The following is a 19056-nucleotide window of genomic DNA, read 5'->3' on the forward strand; positions in this document are numbered from 1 at the left end:
CTTATCGTAATGATTTTTGGTTTTGGTTTTTTGGTGAGGCAGTTGGGATTAAGTGACTTGCCCAGGGTCACACAGCTAGTAAGGGTCAAGTGTCTGAAGCCAAATTTGAACTCAGGTCCTCCTGATTCCAGGGCCAGTGGTCTATCCACTGTACCACCTAGCTGCCCTATGCACCACCTAGCTGCCCCATAATGATTTTTTAAAAAGGAAAGTTCCAGGGAGCAGCTAGGCGGTGCAGGGGTTAAAGTGCTGACCCTGGATTCAGGAGTACCTGAGTTCAAATCCGGCCTCAGACACTTGACACTTACTAGCTGTGTGACCCTGGGCAAGTCACTTGAAAAAAAAAAAAGAAAAAAAAAAAGGAAAGTTCCTTAAATACTCAGTTTTTTGTGTTGTTGAATCTGCTCTTATATATTTATAAGTTTTAAAAATCCAAATTGCTATAGTGAGAAGAACTGCTTTGAGGGGGAAAAATAGGATTTCAACTTCTCATGCAAACAAATATGGGAAGGATTTGTGATTTTAGTATATGACTTACAGGAGTTCCCATTTATGACTTAGTGGATAAGTCCTAGAGAATCTCTTGATACACTAAGAGGTTTTGTAACTTTCTTAGGGTAAAACAGCTAGTAGATGTGAGAGGCAGGATTTTGACCCAGGTCTTGCTGGTCCCAGGTCCAAAACCACGTTCATTGTTCCAAGTCACCTCTTTACCAGCTAACAGCCAGATCATTTCCTTTTCTTTTGTACAGGTTGTGATCATGAGAGATTACCATCATGACAATGTGGTAGACATGTACAATAGTTATCTTGTTGGTGATGAGCTATGGGTTGTCATGGAGTTCCTAGAAGGTGGGGCTTTGACTGATATAGTAACTCACACGAGGTAAGTTTGTTTGGTACCTAGAGATCCATGGGAGACTCTTTTTCATACAGTTATCTTTCCCTCACAGGTGGTACTCCAATGACCAATGTGATTATTAGACTATCCTCGTTAATGTCTTAATTTAAATTCATAGATAGGCACTGAATCTTACCATCATACCACACTCCCTATGCAATGTACAGGGAGTAAGCCCTCATTTAAATAGCCAGTGAATTGAAGTTAACATGCTTTTACAAATGATAAATGTTCAGTGATAAACATTATTAGATTATATTATATACTTCGTTTCTTAAATCAATGAATCAACATATATTCATTTATTATATGCTTTCTCTGTGCTATGAACTTTAGTAAGTGGTATAGATATAGATAGGCAGAAAAAGTCTCTGCCCTCAAGAGTATTACACTTGAATGAGGGAAATGACATATAAATAAATAGCTACATGAAAGTGTTAAGGGCTAAAATTCTAGCTAGTCTGTCTAAAATATCTAATGAGTGGTCGCCAATAAATTATAAGCTCTAGCAAGAGTTAGACTTTTAAGGATTTATTAAGGAGAATAAGAATTTGGTAAAGAGAGAAGAAAAGGCCTAGATTCCTATCTATTAAAGGGAGAGCACATTTCTAGCTCCGCTCTCCACCAGAGTCCAAAGGAAAGAGATCAAGTCAGAGCGCCCAGCTCTTCCTTCTTCCTCCCACTAGCCAACGTCACTTCCTGACGCCAAAGAAAAGACTCCTGGTCTTGCCCTCAAAAACCTTCGCTTCATGGGCGGAACTCTTCTACAGTAAGTCTCCAACAGGTGGCATCATTCCAATCGTTACAAAAGGTACATACAAAGTAGTTGGTAGATGCTTAGAATGGAAAGCTCTAGAAGCTTGGGGACCAAGAATAGCTTTCTGTATAAAGCAGCATTCAGACCACCTTCTTTCAAGAAGCTAGGGAAACTAAGAGGCAGAAGTGAAAAAGGAGAAGTATTCCAAACATGGAGGAAGTTTATTAATACAGTGTGCCACAAGAAACTGAACAGAGGTGCAAAGCAAAAGATATTTTCAAATCTATTTCAAGTAAAAAATAGGTTATAAGGGGCAGCTAGGTGGCACAGTGGATAGAGCACTAGCCCTGGAGTCAGGAGGACCTGAGTTCAAATCAGGCCTCAGACACTTAACACTTACTAGCTGTATGACCCTGGGCAAGTCACTTAACCCCAATTGCCTCACCCCCCCCAAAAAAAAATAGTTTATTAGACCAACCATAGAATATAATTTAATTACACATACGAAGAGAGAAATAATACTTCTGTTTTGTTTTTAAAACAGCCTTGAGAGATAAAGTACTTTCCATCCTGTTGCCCCTGCTTCTTGCCTCCCTACTTGTTCTATAAAAGAAAGTAGAGCCAGGAGAGTAGCCCTCGGTGAGGAAAAGATAGGGAAGCTTTGTGAAGATGAAATTATGTTGGTAGATCGCTGATGAAGCACAAAAGTATGGACTGGCCTCATGTTGGTCCTCTGTAGTTTTTCACTTTGTGGCTTCCCAGGAAAGGGAGGACACTGAAGTGAATCAGGATCTCCATCACTTTTCACTGCAGTTTCAGCTGGTAGGATATTGTCTTCATGGGAGCCCTAGCGCAGGGCTAGATACACTTAGGCAACTCTCCTCATTCCTGAGGCAATGTGTTCCGAAGGTTCCTGAGAACAGAGAAACCTGTAAATCCTATACTCTTCCAGATCATAAATATGATAGTCCAAAGGGGAGTTTCTTGGTGTGGCAACATGTGAAGAAAGCCCTCCAAATTTCTTTCCAAAAGGAACCTTTTCCTCCCTTTAAAAAAAAAACACAAAAAACAATTTTTAGGATTAAATCAAGGAAAGGTTCCCAGTTGGTTGCTAATCTCTCTCTTCCTCCTGATATAACAAAGGGGGCCTATTTTTTGGTCTTCTCCTGATTTTCCTTTTAATAGTCCAGAGAACTGGGACCGGGGCAACAGCATGGAATAGGGGGCAGCTGAGAAATTGTCAGGGTGACCCTAGAATATTCAAAACTTTAATCAATGACTATGCAAATGTGGGAAGTTTTACCTTAAGAATTTTTTTATAAATGTCAATTGATTAGATGAAATAAATATCATTTTCATTCCTCAGAATTAAATTCCGCTTAGCATGGAAAGGTTTCTACAATTTAGAAAAAAATAGCACTGAACTTCAGCTAGCTCTGAATAGTTCAAATTCATTGAATTAGAGATCAGTCTTAGGACATCTTAGCAGATCAGGTCTAAACTTCTGAGAGATGACTTCTCAAATGGTGATTAACAATGTAATGTAGTCGGTTGTTATTATTATAGACCACCTACAGACTTTTATTGTCTACTTGGAACAAATTAAAATCCCATATGTTGGAGAAAAATGCATTAGAAGGAAGATTAGGAGACTTTGTACTATAATAATTTAAGACACATTTGGCTGATGCCAACATAAACGAATTCCAAAATAAATATTGGCTTTGCCTTCTGGGCAATTACCATAACTATTGAAAGAAATTACAGCTTTGTGTGCCTTTGTTAGATGTCAACACTGGCAGTTTGACATTGCTAGGTCAGACAAAATGACCAACATGTTCACAAGCAACTAAATGAGATGAAGACTTTTGGTCCATTCTTCTTCCCTTCCCTAATTCCTGTTTACTTCATTTGCTTTATCCAAGAATATCTCCTCTTTTGAATGAACCTAATTAAATGCCTATATAATTGTATGTAAAAAGGGATATATGTTCCCATAAATATGTGTTATTTTTGCCTCAGTCTACCCTATCTGTTACTCATGACATTAACCTTGTTAAAAAATATTCGACACTGTTTATTATTATTATTATTATGGACTTTGGTCAACAGCACTAAATCAAAACTATTTTCCATTACCTTCTCCTGTAAATGTTTTATCACCTTGATGGAGATTCTCTTTTGGAGAGAATGCTCACATCAATGAGATCATAGTATCATTCATCACAATTAGCACAGTAGTTGTCAGAGACTACATATCAACAATTACTTAATGTGGAATGAATGAATGGTAAATGAAATAGTATTTTGCAGAGTATTCAATATTTTAAAGCTCCATCTACACATGAGAGGGACAGCATGGGAGTATCAGAAGGGTCATTGGCATGGGAATCAATCAATCTGGATTCCAGTCTCCATCCTGCCACTAACTTGCTATGGGACCTTAGGCAAATTATTTAACTTCTCTTGGCAGAATGAGTAGTTCTCATCTAAAAAGTGAGGGAGTTGGAACAAATGATCTCTATGGTCTTTTCTAACTCTACCAAGACTTGTATAAGGTGTGTAGAGGAGATAGAGTTGGTAGAGTGGGCAACCACCTGCTTGATATAATTTAAGAGGTTCTTAGCAGTTTCTGCCACTCAGAAATGTTTCTCCAAATAGGTGTGTGGAATTCTACTGTGTTTGAAATTCCAACATTAGACATTAATTTCTTTGAATAATTCTCTTATTGGTCCTTTAAAACAATATTGAGGTAACATAATTAATTCACACTAAGATATTAGTGCCTTCATACCAATGCCTTTCCCCTTTTGGTCATCTCCAGTTTATCCTGGCTATCTCTTATTTATTACAGTTGTTTTTATGTTCTCTTCCTCTTTGGACTGGAAGTTCCTTGGAAGCAGGAACTGTCTTTTGCCTTTTGTTGTATTCCTTGTTATTATTATATATTTTTTTGTGGGGCCATGGGGGGTAAGTAACTTGCCCAGGATCACACAGCTTGTAAATGTCAAGTGTCTGAGGCCAGATTTGAACTCAGGTCCTCCTGAACCCAGGGCTGGTGCTTTATCCACTGTGCCACCTAGCTGTCCCCTTTCTTTATATTCCTTAGCAATGAGCAAAATGCTTGGCACAGGATCAGTGCTCAATAAATGTTTGGTGTTTTTATTTTTTTTTACTGACTATTAGTGATTCACAAGATCTTTAGTTGATGTTAAGGATCTGAGCCAATGCAAAAGAACTAAAAAGGAGAATGGGAAATTACATTAAAAATGTCTAGGGTACTGAGGAGGAGTGTTACATAAGAAGGAGGCCAATGGTACCAATGACAAACTTCATAATTTTGTTTAAGGCCAGAACTGATGGGAAGACATTAATATCCCATTTTAAAGATAGGAATACTGGCTTACAAAGAATTAATTAACTCAAGGACACATGCATAAATCTACTTGGCAAATAACTTCCTAGCGCCTGTGTCTTCTGGCTTAGCTCAGTGTTCTTTCTATTCTACTAAGATATCTCCTGAAAGCTATTACTTATTCTAGGTGAGAAAGAATGAATTATTTGCAAAGCCTTAAATAAAATAAATTTGCATTAAGTACCAAATGTTGTTTTGTTGTTGAGTTGTTTTAGTTTTTTCTGACTCTTCATAACCCAAATGGGGTCTATCTTAGCAATATATATATATATATATGTATATATATATATATTGGAGTGGTTTGCTATTTCGTTCTCCAATTCATTTGACAGATGAGGAACTGAGGCAAACAGGGTTAAGTGACTTGCTCAGGGTCTCAAAGCTAGTAAGAGTCTGAGGTCAGATTTGAATTCAGGTCCTTCTGATTCCAGGACCAGTGTTCTGCCTAGCTGCCCCAATTACTAAATAGTTAAGAGGTTAGAATAACTTTTACCTAGGATAGATTTAATAGTTAAGCCTTTGGGGCCCCTTACCATTGCCTTTGTACTGCCTCAAAGACCATTGTGCCACTCAAATCAAATGTCAGTTAACAACCATTTATTAAGCATCTATTATGTGCCAAATGAGGCAACATTTCTTACATCTGGATTAACGAAAACTGATTAGCCCAAACATACTCTAAACCTGTCGATTTGATTTTGCTTAAAAGGCATCCTTAATACTTTAAAACTGCTTTTTAAACGTGATTTCTTTTTTTAGAATGAATGAAGAACAAATAGCTACAGTCTGTTTATCAGTCCTGAGGGCCCTTTCTTACCTTCACAACCAAGGGGTTATTCACCGAGACATAAAGAGTGACTCCATCCTTCTGACAAGTGATGGCCGGGTAAGATATCAAGATTTTCCTTACCTTTAGCAAAAAAACACAGTTAAATCTGATCATCAGTCTTGGACATCAGCCTCAGAGAGCACCTTCCCCCAGATGTTTGTTCCTCCAGATTCTGAACTTCCCAACTTTAAGTCTCTGCCTCCCATCTACAGATGCTTTAAGAGGAAAGAGATCATGCACTATGATCATAATATCTGAAAATGTCTTCCGGTCCATCAGCTTAAGGTACAGCCCAAATTTAAAGCTTGAATAGTGAGTGTAGAAACTTGGGGAGTATAGAAACTTCATTTTCCCTTTCTTGCTTCAATCCTAACAAAAATTAGCCACCCTCTATTCTTTTTTTTTTTTTTTTTTTTTTTTTTTTGCAGGGCAATGAGGGTTGCCCAGGGTCACACAGCTAATAAGTGTCAAGTCTCTGAGGTCGGATTTGAACTCAGATCCTCCTGAATCCAGGACTGATGCTTTATCCACTGTGCCACCTAGGTGCCCCCTACCCTCTACTCTTATGAATTAAAGTGTCTCCTGTGGTCCTATTCTAAACTTAACTGAGGGCATAACCTATTTGAGCCATTGTCTGTCTTGGCTCTCCAAGGGATTGAAACCCAGCCATTGCATTCCTTCATTGCATCGATTGATTTACAATTTAGAACATTACTACACATAAGTGAGGGAAGAAGAGAAGAATTGAACCTTCAGAAGGAATTTGGATGAGCATAAAATGAAATTTGACCAAGGTGGTCTACTTACCCTCTCCCTTCCACTGAAGGCCATGGCATTGATGATGAAGGGAGCAAAGCCTCTCTTACAGGTTATTTCTTTTTCCCAAAGGGAGCATAGTCATCATTGTCTGGGTATCTTGGCTTTGGATCAGACTTCTTTCAGAAATGATTCAGAGAGTCAAGGCTAATCTAGAGAGCTAGGAACACTGTGTTTTATTGAGTGGCCTTGGGATACCCTTGCAGCCAGGTCTTGCTTAGTCAGAAAACAAAAAAAAAAGATTTACCTGCAGTAATATTTTTTAGGATTTTTCCACCAATTTTTTTTTTACCATTTTCTCATAGTTCCAGCTGTGTGTTTTAATTTACTAAAAAGCGTTCTTAACATCTTATATTTTTTATTGATGTGATTATACTTTTCAAAGCCCTGTGAAGTAGATGGCGCAGGCCCCACTTATATGAAATGGAGATAATAAGGAAACTGAGTGACTTGGCCCACTCCACTTTTCTTACATCTTACTTACTTAACACTCTGCCATCCAATAACACTGACCTTCTTGCTGTTCCTTGCACAAGACACTCAGTCTTGTGACTCCAAGTATTTTTTTTTTCGGGGCTATGGGAGTTAAGTGACTTGCCCAAGGTCACACAGCTAGTAAGTGTCAAGCATCTGAGGCCAGATTTGAACTCAGGTACTCCTGAATCCAGGGCTGGTGCTTTATCCACTGCGTCACCTAGCTGCCCCCTACAAGTATTTTTTTTGGCTGGAATTCTCTCCCTCTTCATCTCTACCTTCAGGCTTCCAACGCCTGCCTTCAAGTTCCAGTTAAAATTCTACCTTCTATAAGAAGTCTTTCCCAATCCTTCTTAATACTACTCCTTTCCCTCTGTTGTTTTTCTTCTATTTATTATATTTATATATATATATGAAAATATATGTTTTATATATATATATATATATATCTTGTTTGTACATAGCTGTCTTCATGTTTCTGTTTGTACTTAGCTGTCTCCCCATTAGACTGTAAGCTACTTAAGAGAATTCTTTGTATCCCTAGTTTTGAGCGTAGTCCCTGGACCATAATAGGTGCTTATTGACTGGCTCCTTGTTCATATAATAAGGTGATATAATCCTAAAGAAAAGTATGAAAGTAAAGAGGTAGAATAGTGTGACTGGGACTAACATGGTTTTATTTAAGCTATTCACATAATAGTTTCCACTGTTTGAATTTTGCCAAAGATTTTCAGATTCATGAGACTTCTGAGATACTTGGGGACTGAGCATCTTTTTATCTTTTTTTATATTTCCTTTTATCGCTTGAAGTGACAAATACATAGTTAATCATTCAAGCGATTTTAAATCCAACTAAATGTACTTTCCTCTAGCCTACATCAGTCCATCTTGTCCATAAACATATCAAGAGACTTTGTCAAAAGTTTTGCTAAAATAGAGGGCAACAGCATTCCTCTGATCTACAGTCTACCTAGCATATCAGGGTTAAAAATGATGTTAATTTGTCCTGACTGTGAGGTTAAACTGATCAACATGAAGCCATGTTGACCCTTTAAGATCATTGCTTTCTTGAATACATAACTATTTTAAACATATAGTTTGGCGTAAGGAAGCCCAAAGCCCAGGACAGCTATCTTTAGTGACCGTATCAGGAAGTGTTCTAGAATCATAGGATCTCAAAATTGGAAGACAACTCACATACCATCTACTCATACACGAGGAAGAGACCATATAACAAATGACTCTCTCCATTCTTTCATGAAGAATTGTAGTGAAAGGAAGACACAGTAAAGCTCATAGAATCATAGAATAGGAGAAACGCTAAAGGTAATCTAGCCCAGCTCAGTCGCTCTTTCCCTCTCTACCCACCCTGTCCATTTTACACTTTAGAAAGCAGATTCCTGGAGCTAAGAAACTTGCCAAAAGTCATCTAGTCCTGAAAACCCTTGGGAGCTCTCCTCCTTGGATAATTTCTTGCCAGTTCTACTTCTTTGGCTTCCAGATTTGGTAGCCAAAAAGTGCTGGTATTATGCCAAGCTATTTAATTCATTGTCTGAAATCTCTTTTCTTCTATCATGGTCTGAGAGAAATCACTGCATTTGTAGTCACATGACCTAGGTTCTGATCCTAGCTGTTACTTACTAACTTTGCAACCTTACGTAATTAATTTCATATCATCATAATGTAATATACATGTCCTAGGTGATCTCTAATGTGCCTTCTAGCTGTAAATTTTATTATACCACTTCATTGCAACTTATTTCCCTCTTATTTAACATCTTATGGCTCTGGGGCAGCTTGGTGGCACAGTGGATAAAGCACTGGCCCTGGATTCAGGAGGACCTGAGTTCAAATTTGGCCTCAGACACTTGACACTTAATAGCTGTGTGACCCTGGGCAAGTCACTTAACCCTCATTGCCCCACCAAAACAAAAAAGAAAACAAAGTTCTAAACCCAATCATTTGATACCCTCCAACAACCCTGTGAGGTAGATGCTCTTCTTTTCCAAGTTTTACAGTGTTCTTAACCCTACTCCCCCCATATATTCTGCAATCCAGTGAAATGGGCCTCTTTGCTCTTCCTCCCACAAGACACTTCATCTCCTCCTGATTCTGGGTATTTTCACCTCCTTTCCTCCATGCCTAGAATGCTTCCCTTCCTTATCTGTGTCTCTTGGCTTCCCTGACTTCCTTCAAGTCTCAACTAAAGTCCTAATTTCCTAATCCTCCTGAATCTTTCTTAGTGCCCTTCCTCTGAGACTTCCTCCAATTTGATTCTGTATATATCTTGTTTGTACATGGTTGTTTGGATGCTCTCTTTCCCATTAGACTATGATCTCCTTGTGAACAGGGACTATTTGTTTGTGATTATTTGTATCTCCAGAGCTTATCACAGTGTCTGGCACATAATAGGTGCTTAATAAATGACTGTTGACTTGACTGATAAGGAAACTGAATCTGAAAGGTGTTTGTTAAATGACTTGCCCATAGTGACACAGCTAGGAAGTATATGAGGCAAGTAAGTCTAGCACTCTATGAATTGTGCCACCTAAGCTACCTCATGATTGAGTAGAAACCTCTTTGGGCTTCAATTTCTTCATCTATAAAGTGAAAGGTTTGGAATAGGTGACCTCAAAGGTATCTTTCTCTTCTTCATCATGATCCTATGTGGGAGTTTTATAAACAAGATTTTTGGTTGGTTTTTAAAATTCTTTTTAATGAGATTTAATGAGATTTTTTCACGTGACTGTAGCTTCTTCCCTCCACCTTCACTCCTACACCCATCTTTCTACTCCCCAAAACTTGTTTTATGGTTTCCTAGTTCTTACTTGAACACAGCATACTCTCACTATGAAACTAAGGTTCAAGTAGAAATTTAGTCTAGTTAGTTTGTTGTTGTTCGGTCATTTCAGTCATGTCCATCTTTTTGTGACTACATTTTGGGATTTTCTTGGCAAAGATACAGGAGGGGTTTGCCATTTCCTTCTCCATCTCATTTTACAGATGGAAAACCGAGGCAAACAGAATTAAGTAACTTGCCCAGGGTTACACAGCTAATAAGTGTCTGAGGCCAGATTTGAACTCAGGAGCGGGAGTCTTCATGAAAGAGCCCACGGCTCTTTCTACTACACCTACTAGGCAATGCCTAATTGGCTGATTCTCAAGATGGTCTTTGCCCAACAAGCTGCCCCTTTTCATCTTAGCAGGCATTCCCATTAGCCCAAGTTTTCTTAAGCTAATGGGATTCTTGAGTAAAGGATGCTTTCCAAAATGGAAAAGTTGTACAGCTGTATCAAGACTAGAAAAAGGAACATCTAAGAGGCAATACAACTTGCTTTTAGGACCTACATACAATGCTTCATTATACTCATTACTTGGGTACTCATTATCTGCATTGCAGATTTATTCAGGGATATGTTGTGTGTAATTATCTTTTTTTAGAAAATTGTCTCTTTTATGTACTCAGATGAGCAATAGATATTGAAAAGCTTTTACACTCCTACGATAGAAAAATGGTCTCGGGTTTCAAAATTTGTAGTGATTCTGCTCATCTCCCTTCTGTTTGTCATGGAGAACATTATTAGGCTCCCAGTCATCTTGAAGCCTGGAAAGAAAAATCTACATTAAAGATATGATAAATCACTCCTGAGAGTGAGTTTTGGGCATCCTCTTTGTTCAGATACTTCATAGGTCCTGAAGTTTAAAGTCAGGAGAGGGAAATGATAGGAATTATTTTTTCCCTTAAGGATCTGTTTCCCTTTGTTCCATTCTACAGGCATGTTCCTTCGAATTGAGTTTTAATCAACCAACATTTATTAGGTATGCACTGGTAGAGATTAAAATATTGAGCTAAAACACAGCTTTCTCCTCTTAGAGCTTACAATCTATGAAGTGAAAAAGACACGTGTATAGATAACTAGAACACAAATCAATAAAAGTGCAAAGAGATATGTAAAACAAAATGCTATGCAAGCTCAGAGAAGGAAGAAGGTGTTTAACCAACAAGAGATGGAGGAATCAAGTCAATCTGAAAGGATTTATTAAGTGCCTACTATGTGCCGGGCACTGTGCAAAAAAACTCTGGTGATACAAAACCAAAAATGAAACAGCCCCTCCCTTTAAGGAAATTATAATCTTGTGAGGAAGGAAGGTTTCATAGAAGAGCTGGCAAATGGGTAAAGCTCTAAAGAATGGGTATTAGTATAGAGGGTATTCCATTCATTTCCCTTATTAGACTCTGAGCTCTTCTGAAAGTAAGAACTATCTTTTGCCTCTCTTTGTATCCCCAACATTTAGCATAGTGCCTGGCACATAGTAGGAGTTTAATAAATACTTACTAATTGACATATATAAAGACATTATTAGATGACAAGCATCCATTTATCTTTAGAGCACCTAGTAATCTTGTTTTTATGTTCCCATCATATACATAATTGTATCATTAAGAACATCATTTTAAAAGAAAATCAGCATATATATACATATATATACACATATATATTGAATGCCTTGAAGACATCATTTTAAAAGAAAATCAGATTATATATTGAACACTTAGCACTGTGCTAGGCATAATAGAGATGATAATATTATCTGTTAAAGTACCGAAACAGAAAATGACCCATCATTTAACTTTTAACTTTGTATCCTGCTCCACTGATGCTAATATGGAATGACAAGAAATATGATCAATGGGGTCATGGTGTTGCATCTATTGTTTTTCCAGATTAAGTTATCTGATTTTGGCTTCTGTGCCCAAGTTTCTAAAGAAGTCCCAAAGAGAAAATCACTGGTTGGCACTCCTTACTGGATGGCACCAGAGGTCATATCTAGACTACCTTATGGAACAGAGGTAAGGAAAAAAATCTATCCTTTGTGAAGCCATGAAATAAATGAAAGCATTTGTGCATGTCATAAGGCCAGTAAGATTCTGAGAGCTCAATAAATTTATACAAATATACACAGATTCCTACATACATATATACAATACACATATAAATATATATATGTATATAATATGGACATTATTGTGCATATGCATATATTACATGTGTAGATATACATGTTTATTAATATACATCTATCTATCTATATTTCTATATATCTATCTGTGTGTGTATTATGTCTTTAGAACCACAGAAGAAGACTTATTCTCATTGGTTCCATTACTCTACAATCACATCTTTTTTTCCCCTTCCAAATTAACAAAATGGCATTACTATTTACTTTATTTAGAAAGGCAGCATAACATAATTGATAGAGCACTAGAATTGGAGTCATGGGGAAGTGGGTTCAAATCCTTCCTCAAATGTTTACTAGTTATATGACCCTGGTTAACCACTCTGTACTTCAATTTCCTCAGCTTCAAAATGGAGGGGAAGGAGGTGGTGAGGGGAAACAGAGCGTCAATCTCTAAAGTCCCTAACATGTTTAAATATATGATCCTAGGATCATAATTGAACCTGAATTGTGTTTAGCTATTTTCTAAAACTCAAATCTACTCTTAAAGGATAAAAATTTTCTATCACAGTTATTCAGTTTTGTTTGAAGAGGTGTCCAGTTTCCCAGAGTATATTCTGAATGAATTATCACCCACTGTAATGTATTAGATCCAGTATATTTGTAGGGGAAAGAGGAATCATCCTCATTGCATAGCTGTAGACTAAATGTAAAAATGTGACAAGAATCACTGAACTGAGCAAATTGACTGAATGAAACCTGAGGGTGTGTGTAGATATACTAGCTTGTGTAACCTTGGATGATTTATTCAATTTAGTTTTTTCTTCTTGGGCCTGAGATATAAACTGTAAATGCAGGCCATTGTATAGGTTATGATAGTAACACATGAATAGATAAGATGTGTCAGTAACTGGGAATTGATAGTGTGGTTATTTCATTCCCATTATTCAAACTTCCTGTTCTTCAACCAGAAATAATTGTGCCATATGCCTATTTTTGTCCTTATTATGTGAAACTGGATTTATAAAGCCAATTCCTGTATATTCTGGTTTTGAAAGACAATATTGAGCCAAAGGCTTCCTAAAAGGGAAAGTTTTCCAATACAGCTGAACTTCTAGGTGTTGTTTTTTTTTTAATTTCCTTTTTTATTATTAAAGAGTTGCATTGAAAACTTAATTTTCAACATTAATACAACTAAGTAAATTTCCCTTATAAATTGGCAGGTGGAAAGGGGTGGGCGGGGAATGGTCTGTTCCTTTGGTTTTATTGGCATAGGTGACTTTCAATGAAGAAACCCTTTTTGGCCAGTTCCCTGGGGCACTGAGACATTAAGTGAATTGCCCAGAGTCACATGGCTAGCATATGTCTGAGATGAGACTTGATTCCAGGTCTTCTTTACTCTGAAGGATGTTCTCTATCCACTTAAATATGTCATGTTGCCTCTCTTATTACATCAATGGACTAAAATTTCCCCTGTTGCTCAGCATTTAGTTTGTTTCTCAATCTTGGTTATTATACATAATGCTAATGTGAAAATCCTCCAATAGATAGCTTTTTCATTTTTTTTTTGATGATATTTTCTGGTTCTGTTCCTAACAATGTAATTATTAGTTCAGAGGCAATGATTACTTTTTAATGGTTAATGTGTACTGCAATATTGCTCTACAAAATGATTCTACAACTTGATAATTCCATATATAACGATTGAATGTGTCTAATACTCCATAACACAACCAGAATTGAGTTTTGATTCTCAATTATTTTTGCTAAGTTGATGGTTATAAGGTGGTACCTCAAAGTTGTTTTTAATGTAGATCTCTTTGATAAGTTTTTCTAAGGAATAATTCACAATTGTGTGTCTTCTTTTGAAAATTATCTTTTCATATTCTTTGACCATTATCCATCTCAACCTGATATCTAAAGCAAATGATTAAGTATTGGAAATGTATCCTGTCGAATGTGACACTATTTTAAATATATTTTCAGTCTAACAATGGTAATGGCAGTATAAGTATCTTATTATTTCGTAGTTATATAAAGTATTTTAAGTAGTGTTTTCTTAAGTAGGGAGCTTTAAGTATGTTGTTATTGGGGCAGCTAGGTGGCACAGTGGATAAAGTGCCAGCCCTGAATTCAGGAGGACCTGAGTTCAAATCTGGCCTCAGACACTTGGCACTTACTAGCTGTGTGACCCTGGGCAAGTCACTTAACCCTCATTGCCCTGGGGGAAAAAGTATGTTGTTGTTTTGGTAATCTATATTTATTATTTGAATATTTACTATCTGGACCTATCAGGCAGCTACAAGTGGTAAAAAGGTTCTGATTAAAGCAATAAACTTTAGAATGGTAATATGTACAATTGGATTTGTAGAATATTATGAATGAGCTCTACTTCTTTACAAGACCAACCAGAACCCTCAATGAGAAATTGGATTTTTCTTTTTGATAAAATGATATCTTAAATGAAACCTCTGTCTACAGATACATGATTTTTCAAAACTCCCTCTTAGGCTATTATTGAATAAAATCATTTATGAATTAATGCGAATTACTTGATTTCCTTAGATACAATATGTACTTTAGAATACTTCCCACTTTATTAACCTATGAACTCTATAAAACAGGTTGATATCTGGTCACTTGGCATTATGGTCATAGAAATGATAGATGGAGAACCTCCTTATTTCAATGAACCTCCACTCCAGGCCATGCGTAGGATCCGTGATAACTTACCTCCAAGAGTGAGAGACCTACATAAGGTGAGGATTTGTCTGTTTTATTAAAGATCAAAAAAAGTTATAATTAATATGCCACCTGGTATTTTGAGACCAGGGATATGACATGTAAGCAGCGGTCAACTACTCTACTTCTTTTCACTTGTAATTGACCTCTTGATTAGTATAGAATCCTAGAACCCTAGAATGGCCCTTAGAGATTTTGTAGTGCAACCTCTACCTGAAGTATGAATATGACTTTAAATTTCGTGTGTGTGTGTGTGTGTGTGTTTTGATTTTCACATATCCTGTGGGTGTTTTTCTTTCTAAATTAATGGAACCAGGGCAAATAATTTCTAGTAGTAGAAAACAATGCCCTTTTTGCTTCCAAGTTCCCATTAGGGTTATTTCTCAGAATTAACTGTTTAGGCTGTTAGCTTTCTGGTGACATATTTAAGAAACCAATTTACAGAACTATGGTAAGTACCTATGAAAAAACAGTATAGTATAAGGGAAAGAAATACCAATCTTAGAGATAGAAGAAAGTCCTAGGTTAGAATCCTGGCTCTGGAAATCACTAGTGATATGGTCTTAGTCTGATAACGTATCCCTTCTCAGCCTCAGTTTCTTTATTCATAAAATGTAGATAGTAATAATTTGATTACATACCTCTCCCTACATTAGATAATAATAATCTCATTACATAGCTACATACATTAGATAATGTAGGCAATGGATTTGTTTTAGCCGAAAAGTACTTTGCAAAAATCAGTTGCTGTGGGGTTGATGATTTACATTGTCTTGTTCATGATGCCTGTGTGATAATTTCAGGTTTCTTCAGTGCTTCGGGGGTTCCTAGACTTGATGTTGGTAAGGGAACCCTCCCAGAGAGCGACAGCACAAGAACTCATCAGACATCCATTCTTGAAACTAGCAGGCCCACCTTCTTGCATTGTACCGCTCATGAGACAATATAGGCACCGCTGAATGGAAGGGCCCGGTGGGTCTCTGAAGGAGGATCTCCAAGTGATTTGGGAGAAAGCATGAAAACTATGGGGAAGTACAAACAACCTGTCATTTCCAAACCAAGGCTAAAGAGATGATCCTAGGGATTCAACCCAAGGAGATGTTCCCTAGACGTCAGAAGCTCAATAGGAGTCTTCTTTTATCACTACTACTAAAACAGGCATCCATCTACTGACATACGTTGTGATCCTTTGGAACACAGTGTTTGTATTCATCATTATTTTTGGAGCTCTTCAGCCAGCAAACCTGAAAGACTCCATACAGGCATTTTTTTTTAAAAGGTAACAACACATAGTACATGTAGGATAACCCACAGGACTTGGCTCCAAGAGGAAAACTACCCTCCATTTCTATTTTGGAACAAAACTTTTCTGGCAAAAGAAAAAAAAAAGCACTTTTTTCTGAATTGTAGCAGTGTAATGTATTTTGAAATGAATTTGTAATTTTCTGTACTATACTTTTGATAATTTATAGTACTTTGATGTTAAGTAGCCATTGTATTAGTTGAAGTAATATATGTAACTTAGCAGGAGTTTGAACGAAGTCTTTGCTACGTTTTTTAAGCCCTCTCTGAGAACAGAGAATTCTTTAGAATCCTGGAAAAATACCTATCACCTTCAGCTTTAGTAGACTGTCCTTCTTAATTTAATAAATATTGTATGTGGTAAAGAAAGGTGGGTGGGGGTGGAGATAATAGCACACATTTTATGTTTTCCCACTGGAAAAAACACATTGAGACCTATCATCACACTAAAAACTACTTCTTGGAAGCCAGGCCTACATTTGGGAACATCATGTTCATTCTTCCAGCATACTAGGAGTGAACCACCTAGTGTATGGAAGCAAAACTGAGAGTGGCTTTCCCAAGTGACCAGCTTAACTCCTTAGGAGGGATTTCTGCACTAGGGAAAAATCAGGCTTATATCCAGAAATCGAGCACTACAAATCAGCTGATGAGATTATTTCAGTTTCAAAAAGGAAAAAGAGAAATAATTAAGGTAGAAGCTCCAATTCCATTTTTATCAATTATTTCAAAACCTTTGCTTTCACACTCAACTTTGGTTTGTTACAGGAGAGATCTAAGGATTGATCACTGTCTACTAGCAATAAGGCAGATCCCTCATCTCAGTCTGTGTTGACCTTGAACCACAGTATTAATCTCTATTGTTTACATAGATGGAAGTCTGAATTGATTCTTCACATGATGGAAGTCTGAATTGACTCCAAAGGTCAATTTGCCACAGGGGGGTATTTTCCCAGTTATAATCTGACTTTTCCTGTTATCACGTTATAATGTGTTTCTGACATAGAAGAGTTGTGCTGCTGTCTAGACCTTCTTGAATGTTGATAATTGAATGACTACTACAATAAATTTTGTGTTGCCTGTTGGATACCTTGCATGTTAACTGTAGGCCTATGTAGGTATGCCTTTAAAACTTTGGAAGTGCTACATCATCATTATTAGTTCCTCTTCATTATATATCAGACAGAAGCCATTCCTTACCAAACAGAACGACCAGAAGCTTTCTTAATTACTTCAAGTACTGTTACAGATATGAATTTAGATTTGAAAAAAAAAAATCTCTGGTTGCTATAGGTATCATTAAGAATTTTTTTTGTAATTAATAGGTTTCTAATTGTTTGTTATATTTAAAGAAAAACAGAATTAAGTATAAGATGACCTGCTGCTGTTCATATTTCCCTGAGGTATTTTTGTTCATTTGTTTGTTTTTGTTTGTTTTTGCAAGCAGAAGGATATTCTTTGTAGTAAATACGATTAAAAATTTCATTTCATAAAAACCAGCAAAAAACATGTTTATGCGAACATACACATATTTACTTAATAAATATGTGAGACTTCAAAATCCAAAGCATAAATACTAGAAAACTACAGGCCTGGAGTTTCAAGTGAAAATTTATCTTAATTAAACCAGGAAAATATAGATGTTTAAAAAAATCTTTTTAATAACAAGAATAACTGCTAATAACCTTTGCATAAGATAGTAAATTTTGGATTCAAAACATTTTCAACAGTGTAATGAAATTTTTTCTGTAATTTTCTTATCACTAGATATTTTTTTAAAGTATTCATTGAGTTTACTGAAAGTTATTGTAGCTTAAGAAGTTTTGTGAGCACCAACTATTGGCAGAAAACTGCATTTGCAAATAAAAATAAATGTTTGCATTTTCCCCATTATGGTTTTTGGAGCTTGCACTAATTTCCTAAATTAAAGGATTCCTTTGACCAGGAGGAAACATCCCTTCGTGATCTTGGAGGAGGAAAGTGAATATTAATGGATAACTAATGAAAGAATACACACTACCACTTGTGATTGCCAGCTATCATGTCAGCTAGAAAAGGGAATGATATTTTGGTCTAAAACAGATTCAGACAGTCTATATCTTACTCAAACTACTGTAATTCAGGAGAAAGGAGAATTTCCTCAAGGGAACACTTTAGAAAAAGCATCATAGACAAGTAAATTAGCCACTTTGAGTTGTTACATATCTACATCTGTCATGTTTCTTTTGTGAAAAGAATTCTAGAAATCTGATCAATCACAAAAGGTAAACCTAGCTAGAAACTATGGGTTGATGGTTGGGATTTTTTTTTTATCAAATATATGGTATTGTGGGGACCAATTTTTAATTAATTAATTAGTGCTAACTAAAGCAGCTCGCTGCAATACTGGGGCAAGGAAAGAGACCGGCAGCCTCCCTCAAAACAGAACAAGATTTATTTTAACAAGAACGAACTTAAAAAACAAAACAAAACACAGACAGGATCAGTAGGATCAAGGGAAAGGAAATAAAATGGGGAAAGGGAAATTATAATACCCGAAAAATACCACCGCCCAGGAAGCAGCTGAAAATACGCAGCAGAAAGCCTGTCGCTCTCCAGCTTCCACCTAGAATGCTCAATTCTCCTCCCCCAAACCTAGAAACACCCCACACAGTCCCATCCAATAGGATGGCCGCTCTGACAGTCACATGACTGCCCTCACTAGGCTTCCAATCATTATAATTTTGCCAGGCCCTTGTAGGTGTGGGCGAGTGGTGATGACAGGGCTACAACCAGTGGGTGGAGCACCGTGCAGTTTGCGGAGCCCCCAGGCCAGTGCGCACCGAGGCATAAAAACCTCAAATAACAATTAATTCTTTACA

At 36.9% G+C, this 19056-nt stretch overlaps 1 protein-coding gene across 6 annotated transcripts in view; it reads left to right on the forward strand.

Annotated features, from left to right (window-relative positions):
* PAK5 (p21 (RAC1) activated kinase 5) overlaps positions 1 to 18085 on the forward strand; it is a 317031-nt gene extending 298946 nt beyond the window's left edge. For 5 of the 6 annotated variants that reach the window (XM_043986936.1, XM_043986938.1, XM_043986934.1 and 2 more), the window contains exons 5-9: positions 753 to 886; positions 5833 to 5959; positions 11919 to 12044; positions 14776 to 14910; positions 15697 to 18085. In XM_043986936.1, coding sequence (XP_043842871.1) covers positions 753 to 886; positions 5833 to 5959; positions 11919 to 12044; positions 14776 to 14910; positions 15697 to 15852 — 678 coding nt within the window. In that variant the 3' untranslated portion in view covers positions 15853 to 18085. The remainder of the gene's footprint in view (positions 1 to 752; positions 887 to 5832; positions 5960 to 11918; positions 12045 to 14775; positions 14911 to 15696) is intronic. The other variant, XM_043986939.1, reaches the window with a different exon arrangement.
* The last annotated feature ends 971 nt before the right edge of the window (positions 18086 to 19056 follow it).

Source organism: Dromiciops gliroides, chromosome 2 (genome assembly GCF_019393635.1).
Source record: "Dromiciops gliroides isolate mDroGli1 chromosome 2, mDroGli1.pri, whole genome shotgun sequence".
Lineage (NCBI taxonomy): Eukaryota > Metazoa > Chordata > Mammalia > Microbiotheria > Microbiotheriidae > Dromiciops > Dromiciops gliroides.